This window comes from Heterocephalus glaber, unplaced genomic scaffold (assembly GCF_053883595.1).
Source record: "Heterocephalus glaber isolate CG9 unplaced genomic scaffold, H.glaber_assembly_v1.0 deba00001688, whole genome shotgun sequence".
NCBI classification, from domain to species: domain Eukaryota; kingdom Metazoa; phylum Chordata; class Mammalia; order Rodentia; family Bathyergidae; genus Heterocephalus; species Heterocephalus glaber.
The window spans coordinates 535346-547442 of NW_028258413.1; the positions used below are offsets into that span (position 1 = coordinate 535346).

The following is a 12097-nucleotide window of genomic DNA, read 5'->3' on the forward strand; positions in this document are numbered from 1 at the left end:
CCCAATGTTCTCAATGGAACTGCTGTATTCTAGTCACCTGTGTTCTTTTTTTTTTAAGTTAATCTTCTCTTCTTCATCCACAATTTCAAATGATTTTCATAATATTGGTGTAAACTGAACAAATTAATTTATTCATCAATGATTCCACAGTTAGTCAACAGCAAAGTCAGGACTATTCTTTCCATAATATCATTCCTTTAAAAAAGTGAGAGAGATTGATTAATTATAATACATGCTCATTGAAAATGCATCCAGAATTACAGTCCTATTTACTCAAACAAACTGCCATTTACAGTTCAGTACCCTTTCAATATTTTCTGTGAATACACACAGATATTCACGACAGGAATGGACATAATGTGTTCTACTCCTTTTTTTTTTGAGATATGGTCTCACTATATAGTTCAGGCTGGTCTTAAACTCATTATGTAGTCTAGCTGACTTGGAATCGCACCAATCCTCCTGCCTCAGCCTCCCAAATGCTGAGATTACAGGCATTTGCCACCACGCTTGGCCCCTTTCTTCTTTTTTAATTCAGCCGTATGCTGACCCAGGACATAGTGTGTTCATCCTGTTCAACAACTCTCTTCCCACTGGTCCACTCTTAAAAGTGAGTATTTTTCTATTTAAGCCCATTGGCTTTTGTAGTATCCCAAATGTAACAAGATTTTTACATACAATTCAAGTAAGTAAATCCTTTCTCCTATTTTGTATTTTAAAATATAAAATACTTAAAATATGTGTATGTGAACTTAAAAGACACTTGTTAAACTGCTTGAAGTTGCTATAATAATTCTGTCTGAAAAATCCTAACACCACCTCATGCACATATATTCACATAAATATATAAGACATGTATGGTATATTAGTATTGATGTATATCGCACATTTTTGCATATGCTGCTGCTGTTTTTCAGAAAATATTTTTATAGAGATATACTCATCTTATACTCCTGCATGGCTTTTCTGTAATGCAAATAATCTAATCAGCAACAAGAGTTGGATCCCCGGTACCCAAAAAAAAAAAAAAAAAACCAACTGCATTTGCTCAGTGGCAACACACCTGCCTGGCAAGCCCAAGTTCCTGATTTGATTTCCAGTATTAAAAAAAAAACAAACTAAAAACTAATTGCATTGATTAATAATATTATAATGTATGGCAATGTCACAAGAAAAGCAAAAGGCACAGAAATCAGATTTGTAATTTACAGAGCAAATAACAAAAGCCTTCACTTCAAGTGGTAAACCATTTGGCCTGGGTGTCTGTCAATTACGATCAATTATTTCAGGGACACAAATGGGCATAAAAAAACTTCTGAAAAGAAAGCTAAACGTAGGTTTGTTCTCCCCACATTCTTCCAACATTGCCTCTACAACCTCTTAACATCTAATCGTCTTCCAAACACCTTCCTTCTGGGGTAGGGAAGACAAAGGATTGACGAGCTTCTCGGCGGCTGCTGGGCTCCCCCAGGGCACGGTGCAGACATCTGCACGCTTGCACATCTCCAGGCCTTGGATCTGCGCCGAGCATTCAGTGCTTCTGCAGGTTCCTTTCCAGCGTTTGTGGAGCTTACTTTCGCTCTGCTGGCCACCAGACCCCCTCACTGACCCTAGGCTGAGCAATGCAAGAAGACCCATTTGCTCCCCAGACCCCTGCAGCAAACACCTCGGCACCCTTCTCGGAGGCTTCCCTTCGGGGCTGAGTGAAGCTTGTCCAGCCCGAGCCCCTTCCTGTAAGACCTGCAACTCACACTATCATGTGAGGAGCACAGAAGCATTTCTAAAAGCTGTATTTAACAACGTCTGCTCTGCACCACTGAGCAATCCTAGCTGATAAGAGCAAAACAAACAGGCTAGATGCACACTGCCGAGGTCGAGATCTTTTCTGTGAGCTTGGTCACTGATCAGGCAAAGGCCCCTCTCCTCATCTGCTCCCCCTCCAAGGGCATCATTAGGGGGCAGCTGTGGTTCATATTAGTTGGGAAAATAATCTTTCCAATTTACCCAAAAAAGAACATTAGCCAGGTGTAGTGGTGCACTGCCTGTAATCGCAGCACTTTGGGAGGCTGAGGCAAGAGATTCACAGTTCGAGCCCAGTCTTTTTTTCCTTTTGCTACCTGCTTCCATTCAACTAGCACAAGATTTCACATTCCAGTAGACAGAGACCTCACTGTGTGGCTCAGGGATGTGCCTGGGTAGATGTCAGGAACACCAGCCAGAACCCAGAGCCTTGTCCACAGGAAACAGAGCTTGAACGAAAGGCAAAGCCCACCCCCACCAATGGCCGTAATTCCAAAGTTGGGGACACCACAGGGAGTCCTCAGGCAGCCTGAGATCTTCCCATCTGATCTCAATATTCAAACCTTTTGGCAGCATGAATCCCCAACTGGCCTGAGGCCTGCAGAGGTGTGGAAGCACCAGAGTACTTAGAGGAGGTTGTGGAGGCAAAGAACCAGGCAGTTAGCAGGTTCTAAGAAGCAATCCCTCATGGACCCCCAGTCACTTCCTCCCGAGTCACTGGAGGTACTTAACTTCGTGGGAAGCGAGCAGGGCAGTAGCTTCTGATTTCAAATGTTACCTTTTCTTCCAAGTCAAAGTAGTCTTGAATTTCCCACAAAACTGCTGCATCAAAGACAGCACCAAAACTGAGGACTTTAGGAAAAAACAGTCAAATCTCTCTTACTCTCTCCCTTAAGCAGAGTATCTCTGACTTCTGATTTTTAGAAAGCAACATTCATGTACCGAATACATTTAGAAATTCAAGGAGATTGGTGACACTGCAAATCCCTGGTCATTAGTACCTGGCTGGGCTAGTACTGTCCTCATCGCAACCTTCTTCTACTTTCCACAAATACTATTTCAAGCCTTTCCTCTCTCCTCAAATCCTAACTACTCTGTGCACACCTTTGTACAGAATACAAAATCTATCTGATGTCTCCTCAGCCTCTCCAAGCTTGCCCATCATGGTACACAGCTGATGTGATTTCCGAGTTCTGCTGAAGTGTCCATCCCCGGCCGGGCGATCCCTCTGCCTGGACTCCATCACCTCCTCCCTTCTCAGAAACTCAAACCCTCCATGCCTTCTCTTCCTCTGCATCGCCATTAACAAGAAACATGTTCAGACTCTGCATTCTCTGAAATTTCTAAGCAAAATTAGCAATTCTTTAAAATTTGTGGTGATATAAGAGGATTGAGTTGATTTGTCCTCTTTCAGTATTCCCGTATGTTTTCTGTTCCTTGGGTTATCAATTCACTGTAAAGGGACAATATATGACTCATTACACCCAAAATGTCACTGATCTTTCAGTGATTGCCAATGTTAACGGTCTCACAGAACCAGTCCAGCAGTACGTAAAGTTATTATTTCCTCTGTAACCAGAAGAGATGCTGTCTACCATATCTTAAAAGTTTACTTATACAGAAGAAGAGTCTCTTAAATAAGACTATGACTTAAAACACAAACAGATTTCTACAAATCACATAACAATATATACAGAACTAAGAATTTTTATATTCTATACCTCTCTTAAAATATAACATTGCCCTCTTCCCCCTTCACCTTTACATAAAATTCTGGAGAATTCTTCTCCTGGTTATAATCTATTGGAATTACACAGTACCAAATCATCTTTTTGACAACCTTGGAGTGATGAATTTTACAGTAATTCTAAAGATACTATCTGGACCACATAAAAAACTGTAGCTATTAGAGAAGCAGATGGCTTCGATGAACCAATCTCAATGTGTTTATTCTACTGCATTCAAATTTATTTTCCTCCACTTTTCCCACTAATGAACATCTCGAGGGGTAAAAAGACCAATTTATCTTTCCATTCCCAAATAATGCTGATAATAATTTCCCAGATTACAGAAAAAAATTATCATATATTACATTCATTATAATTAAAAACTTGTTAATGTTATCATGTCCTTAAATCTGTTTCCACAAGATTTTTTTTCACCAAAATAACACTGTTACATTCTAACATCAGTGTCTTTTGCTAAGATTCCTTCAAAATAACACTAAAATACCAAAAGTACCTTTTGCAACATGGCTGTCATTTGAAATATCAACTCTTCATGTTCCTGTTCAATTACTTACCTAAAAGAAAAAAACAAAAAAGGAAATATTAGAAGTTTGAAATCACTTACATTGATCATTAAGAACAGCTTTTAAATTTCAACTAAAAATAAGTGTGTATTGTGCTCTGACAGAATTCTTTCTGTAAACGTCACTATTATAAATGCAAAAGAACAAAACACAAAAATATTTAAATATTTCAACAGCTCAGAATAGTAGGCAAAACATAATGTGTGAAAAGATGAAAAATACCAAATTAATATGTAAGAGGAATAGACTTAAGACAATATGAGAATTTCCCGTCAACCTTAGGGGTCTATTAAGCAAGAGTGCTACATTTCAGATGGTCGAGAATTGTGAACAAGAAAAAAATTTTGTGTCCACCTATGATAACTGTTTGGGTTTTTTGTCTGTTTTCTTCTGGGGTTTTTTGGTTTTGTTTTTTGAGACAGGGTCTTACTATGTAGTTCTGGCTGGCCATGAACTCACTATATAGCCGCTCAGTCTGGCTTGAACTTGTGCCAATCCTCCTGTCTCAGCTTCCCGAGTGCGGGAATTACAGACGTGCACCACCATGCCTGGCTGAGAATTGTTTTTATTGGCTCAGTTTTATTATGCCAAGCAACATGCAGCCAATAAACTCAATTGACACCTCATATTCTATACCAGTGACAATGAACTTTTTAGAGACTGAGTGCCCAAACTGCAACCCAAAACCCACTGATGCATTGCAAAGTGCCAGCACTACAATTAAACCTGAATACCTGATGCTTGGCTTCTGGGGCGCCTTGGCTTGCGTGCCAACAGAGAGGGTCCACGTGCCGCTGCAGCATTTGAGCACAGGTTTGGCACCACTGCTCTATACTTCCACTTGTATGTTCACATACCCTGTATTAAAATCTCAATTGTCCACCCATTCTAAAAACACTAAAAGAACTTTAGAAAGAACAAAAATCTCTCATTTCACTACATGAATTCAATGCTGCTCTTATGCATTCATGCTTTTCTCCTTTAAGTCTGTGAGTGTGAATCTGTACTTGGTAACCCTGGGAGCACAGGCCTAGTATTAATATGACTATCCACTTGCACTTAGCATGTCGAACACACTGCACATGCCATGTTGTACAGTTTAAACTGTACATGGTACAGTTTAGAGTTCATGATGACTTCTAAGGTCTGTAAATGTGTATCCTGAGCTCCTGATTCCTAATTTACTGAGTTATCTTAGTAATGATAATTTAATTTTTTCAAACTTCAATAAATATATTTCAAATACAAGTCTTTGTCTTGTTCAGTTCCATTTATCCATAGTACTAATCTTTGCTGACCTATGTGTGTCCCGATTCCTGTGGGATATATTGTTCATCATTGTTCTTTTGTTTTTTCATGGTACCCTTCCATTTCCCCACACACACTTAGTTGAGTTTAGCGATTAAAGTCTAATCAGACTTAATTAGGATCACATTCAGTACATAAGTAGACTTGACAGGAAGTGACATACCAACAGTAGTTGTCTCATCCATTTCTTATTTTAATCTTCCTTTTATCACCTCAACCCAAAAAAAATCCAATTTTCTTTGTTTAGTCCATACATATCCTGTGTAATATTAATGTTTTTTTCTTGCAATTGTCAGCAAAATTTTATTATACTTCCTCTCTGATGTATATTACTACTGCTAATCTCTGCACTTTTATTTTGGTTTTCGTTTCTTTTAAAAGTTGATAGACCAGTATTTTTCTATTTCTCTGAGTACATAATGATTTACAGCTCTAAGGAAGTGCAGGATCCCTCCTGAGTGCCCCGTTATTACCAAGTCCATGAAATTGGGCAGACAGTGGTAGGCTGTAGACGGCAGGAGGAGATAAGGTGATTCAGATGACCGCTGAGCCATGCTGCAAAGGCAGGCAGCCTCTGACTACAGCATGTGGGCCCATTTGGAAACTGCACTGCTTGGCACATGACATTCAAATGTTTCATACCTCTGTGTTAGGAGCCTCTATTTCTCAACCTCAATACTTTCCCCAAGGAGATTTTCAAAGGAAACTTACTACACAATCCTATGCTGAGTTTTCCCAGAAAGCTATTTTAACCATGTTTGCCATTTGAGAGAAAAGAAGAACATGCACTGTGCTTTAACAGAAAACGTTAGCTTTGGGGCCTAAGTGGCCTGGCCTTGCCACTTGCTAACTACAAGCCTTGCACAAACTGTGAACTCTGAGCATCATTTCTCTCCATGAAATGAAGTCTCCTGAAGGACTAAAGGTAGTAAGTAGAACGTGCCTGCCATACATCTGGCTCTCAAAAATTGGTAGGTATTGCCAGACATGGTGGTGCACGCCTATAATTCCGGCACTTGGGAGGCTGAGGCAGCAGGATCACTGTGAGTTCAAGGCCAGCCACAACTACATAGTGAGTTCAAGGCCAGCCTGAACTCCATACAAGACCCTGTCTCAAAAAACAGTCCATATTATTTATTGACAACAGGCTTTGTCTGCTGAGACTAAATTTTAAGCATTTCACATCGATTAACTCATTTACTATCACAATAGCCATGAGACATCATGCACATCCAGTCCATGAGGAACAGGCCCAGAGTCTACGTCACGCTGGGTCCCAACACCAATGAATGGTTACCCAGCATTCATGCCACTGTCTGTCTAATACTAAGTCAATGTCCTCCCCATTATGCCGCCTTGTCTTCCATCGTCCTCCTTTCTCCCCTTTAAGATCCAGCCTTTCATAATAAGGTATCTTTTTCACTTGGAATGACTGGGAAACAGTCTCTTCAAATTGACTTTTAAATCTAATGTAAATTGCCGATAATCTTGAAGCTGTCACTGAAAAGTGTCAGCCATCTCTCTAACCCGAAGACCTTTTCCAACATAAATGATCACTGCCTCCTTTTGTTCATGCAGTCAGAACAAACCTCACGCTGTACCTCCCTCTGTACATGCACACACCTGATCCCACCTTCATGTCTCCAGTCACTTTTTAAAGTTTTTAATAAAAATCAATAATTGCATTACCAGTTATTTTCTAGCATCCCTGCCCAAGAAATCCCTTCCCATCTGCATCTTTTCCTTCTCTGTCCTGCTCTCTTTCGGGCTGATTTCTATAGATGCACCCCCAAGCTCCTCAACCCAGTGGGCCTGGCCAGCTGGAAGAGGGACGAGATGGTTCTCCCTGGTCCCCTGAACCCTGTCCAGCATGGTTCTGGTGGTAGACACATACCCGTTACCACAGCTGCTACCAGATGCCCCTATTGTACCCTGGTAACATAGTTTGCTGGGTGGTGGTGCCTCCAGTCCAGCCTAAGGGTGACTATGGTCCTTCCATGGTACTCATCACCCCCATGGCTCTTTAATCTGACTCACTTCTCTTTAAATTATGTCTTCATTAAAGTTTCTTCAGGAATTGTATCTGAGTGTCCCATTATGCCTTCTCATTAAAGATAAAAAAGGAAGTGTGTAAAGAAAAAATACAATGCAGTGGGATAACCAAGCCACACAAGAAATTCCAGAATTGCTTTTTATATGTACAAATTATATAAATTTATTTTGGAACCTGTTTTTACTGTCTTCATGGATTTTGGCCATGGTATATTTACAAATACTCTACCCCTTTTTTAGTATTTCCTCTAGCATTCCAGAAAATATGCATAGACCATAATCTAAGCAAATGAAGACAGCCTTTCCATTGCACAATATCCAAAGTTAGTTTTAAAATCTCTTCATGTTCATTTGTACCCCTTCAACGGTGACATTCATGACCCTTATAAGAAAGAATCCTGAGGCTCTCATGGTCAGTCTAAGTCTGCACAGAAGTATCAGCTGTAACCCTAACCATAGCATACAAGACTGGAAAGCCTTTTCATCCAACAGTCAACAACAGAAGCTAAGAAATGGAGATGCACATGGCCCGTCTTCACTTCCTCCTCTGTAACTGCCATTTACCACACAGCCCCACGGTGTCAGAAGCTGTCCTGGCCATCTCACACAGAATCCAGACTTATTCCTCATGACATCTTGTAAGACAGGAATTGCTAACTCTCTTACGGATACAAAAACTAATCACCACAAAGGCTAAGTAACTTCCCTGGGCATTGTATGTGCAAGAGTCAATTCAAAAATCATTTGGTTTATTTACATATTACTTGACAGAAGGAGATTGGATAAAATCATAATGCCAAAGTCTGGATATACTGTATCAGATTTTGCTGACTCCTTGTGATTTTATTCATAGTATATTCTCATGAAATGTGATTTAGCCTCAGATAATCATCAAACCATTAAAGTAATATAATATTTCCACTTTATTTTCTGCAACTCTTGAAAGAATATTGGAAATTTACCAGTTATTCACTGTCAATTAAGCTCATGAATTTTTTTTGTTTTTGTTTTTGGTACCAGGGATCGAACTCAAGACCTTGCACTTGAGAGCCAGGCAGCAGAATCACTGAGATACATCCCTGGCCCAAGCCCATGAATGTTTATGGAGCATGAAGGACTCAAACTCTGAAGGGTTAGAGATTCCCCCAACAGCTTCGAGTCCCTATTCATCTCACACAGAATGGAGATTTATTCTGTGTGATTAATCATTACTAAGGATGATTTTATTTTAACTTGAGTCCTGAGTTCCACCCAGTATAATTTTTAAAGGTGTTATACTTTTCACAAACTGTCTTTCTTGCCCTTATGTTATTTCATCCCTTTATGTCTAGATTAAAAGATTATAGTTGTCCATCAACAGATGAATGGATAAAGAAATTGTGGCATTTATACACAGTGGAGCACTACTCTGCCATAAAGAAGGATAAACTTGAGTCATCTGTAGGAGAATGGATGCACCGTGAGATAAATCAGACACACAAGCCTAAATACTGCACGGTTTCTCTTATATGAGAAAGCAAATTATAAGTAAGGAGCAAAATAAGAGACAATAGGAAGGAGACAGATCTTTCTCAAATGGGAAGGGGGCAAGAGATGGGGGAGAGGAGAGGAAGGGGATGGAGAGCAGTGAAACGGATGTATGCCAACTCCACACAAGGAGTGTAATCAATACACATTGCAACATGGATCAGTGTTTTAAACAGATTACAGTTTCAACAGCTGTAGGGTCCCCAGTCACACTCTTACTAGGAGTCACTCAGATTATAAATAGCTACGCAGAAACTTAAATCACAGCCGCTGTTTTACATCCCCTGGAACTGCGTATGTGCTCATGGCTCACACAGCTAGCAAAATATGTCTCTGAAAAGAACCTCCTCCCCACGGTTCACTGTCTGTGGTGCACAGCTTTCTCAGGGACTTGGGACCAATTCAGAATGGACAGTAGCTAAGCATCGTTAGTCTCCACGGGAGGAACAAGCATAGGGAAAGAAGGGCACAGCTTCCAGGGCCAAACAATTAAACACATCCACAAAAACTGCTCAGCTAGTCCAGGCACAGGGCAACCATATGGCAGCAGATTAACAGTGCCCGTGTCAGTGGATGCACTCACAGGACCGGATTCTCAACTCACAGGCCGCGGACACAACACGACAAGCACCATCCCAGGGCCCAGCAGAGTCCTAAGGGCATCTAGAGCACGCGGTGAGCACTTTCCATTCCAGCCCAGTTTCCAGAGATGCCAGAGGCACAAGCACACTCTGCAGTGGAAAACAGTTCCTGAGCCTCTGCTTTGTGTTTATTCTTTTCTGAGCAAATCATCTGTCTGTCTCTGTCTCTCTTTCTCTCACATGCCGGGTCTTGCACTCAGCTCTTTTTAAAATGCTCTTCCTTGGACTCCTTCTGATTTACTACTGGACCTAATTCTCCTGGTCTCTGACTGTGTGGAGCTTTCCATTGTCAAGTATTTCACAATCTCTTGATTTTTATTTTTTTACCACAGAGATTTTACTTTAGGTTTGGCAAAGAAACAACACTGAAAACTATTTGCAGCAAATAAAATATTAACCAGGAAATACTTTCAGCACCAAATCTCAATCTTTCTTTCCTCTCTGAACTGAATGTAAAACTCCAGGAAAATGAAGACCTACTAATTTCAACCTAGTTTTTCTCCTTATTTTAACAATTATTTAAACATGAACCAAAGGTACATTTGCTTTTCCTCCTGTCCTACCCATTTCCTAGAATGTGTGTCTCACTCTTACCCTACCATCGTCCAGGCACAACTACTAAAACAGTGTAGGAACAAATGGCTGTGGATTTATAGAGAACTGCATAGAGGGCTTCGAGTGATGGCACTAAAGCCCCCTAAAATGACTCGAACGGGGTACATATAAAACACTATTTAACTGTCTTCCAATCTAGTTGGAAAGCACATAATTAAAGGGAACCATGAGTATTAAATATAATACTTGTTATTAAATTATTTAAAGGAAGTAGAATAATGACTTGTGGGTATTTCTTTGGATGGTCTTACCAATCAGAGGCATAACAAAATATTATGAAATGATATAATATCTGGTGTCTACTTTAAAATATGATAGCAAAACAAAATAAAAATTATGAAGTGGGAGATAGATGAAACAAAGTAACCAAATGAGTCAGGTGCAGTGTAGCCTACGCCTATAGTCCCAGCTATTTGGGGCACTGGGGCAGGAGGATCAGCCGAGCCCAGGAGTTTGGGGCCATTCTGGGCAACACACTGAAACCCTGTTTCAACAAATAAAGTCAGACATCATATTATAGTGACCCATGCATATCAGGATTATAGCACTACAATTCACAATAGCTCAGCCACACAAAGGCTTGGAGACAGTTTGACTTTTGCCTACATGAGGATTTATTGCTTCCTCAGTGACTGATTCTCAGAGAAGGCATCTAGCATTGAGAAAAGTAAGACAGGTCAGGTCTGCAGTGAGAAAAGAGACAGAAAGCAGCACTGGGACCAGGGAGGGATGAACAGAATCCCACTTGGAGGCGCTTTCTTCCCACGATGCCACCGGCCCAGCTGTCCATGGGGCCAGGTCATCATGCATCCTCTCGCTGGAGCCATGCACCATGCATCCTCTCGCTGGCTTGGTCTCAGGACTCCAGGGTGGACACCTCACTTGGAGGAGCCCTGCTTTGAGGGGGGAGGGTCCAGTGGTCACGATCGTGACTACAAGGCTGAGTACATGAGGAGCCCCAAGGTCTTAGGCTGGCAACAGCAGAAATGATGATTGGAAACTGAGTGCTCACAGTCTTTGTCATGAATGGAAGATGCAACTTATAAGAGCACACTGCAGCTCCCTCCCCTGCAGCTGAGAACACTCTTAAGAGCTCAGCCCTAAATAACTGAGGACATAAATTAGCCCGAGATTTGCTCCCAGTCCAGCTCCCCGCTGCCCTTCCAAGGGTCCCAAAGGGAGCTGCTGTTCTTCTCCTAGACTCAGCCGGGAGGTGAGAGAATGGGAACAAATGTGTCCTTTGTGCCACCTGAGAGGCCAAGCGCGCTGGGCTCCCAGCTACAGTCGGGGGCTGGCAGAGGCCCAAGCGTCATCCCGAACCACAGACAGCGTGGATCCATTTGCTCCGACCACACGCACAGGGCTGGACAGTGTTCAAACTACTGTCAAACAAAAGAATGATTTTAAGCTGCTTTTTCACATTTTGATTTGGGGATTTATAAATATTTTGGAGAATCAACAAACTGGGGACAAATTTTAGGGGGCATCAGGCAGAATTTCAAGTAGCCAACCCATGGACTGCAGTTGCCTGTGCTCCTCCTGGCTCCTGTGGCGACGACGTCCCTCGTCTGAAAATGCGCGTCTGCCGGCTCTGGGACAGCATCATGGTGAAACTGTGACCGAGGTGGCGTGAAGGAAATGGCCTAACTCCCCGCAGGACAGGCAGTGGTACCGTTCTGCCACCCTTGAGACCAAACCACGGATTCTGCACCTAAAACAGGGCCAAATGCTGGGGACGGTAATCCTGATTGTCACGAATGAGGGGAAATTCCTTTTGGAAATTCTGCTTTGAAAGATTGTTTTTTCTTTTAAACTGAAAATAGGCACGCTCATCCAAGTCTAG

General features: G+C 41.5%; 1 protein-coding gene across 3 annotated transcripts in view; it reads right to left on the reverse strand.

Annotated features, from left to right (window-relative positions):
* The window catches only part of Ank2 (ankyrin 2), a 567339-nt gene that overhangs the window by 462619 nt on the left and 92623 nt on the right, over positions 1–12097 (reverse strand). For 2 of the 3 annotated variants that reach the window (XM_087198849.1, XM_087198848.1), the window contains exon 2: positions 4042–4102. The exons of the other annotated variant lie outside the window; for it this stretch is intronic. In XM_087198849.1, coding sequence (XP_087054975.1) covers positions 4042–4062 — 21 coding nt within the window. In that variant the 5' untranslated portion in view covers positions 4063–4102. The remainder of the gene's footprint in view (positions 1–4041; positions 4103–12097) is intronic. 3 annotated transcript variants of the gene reach the window in all.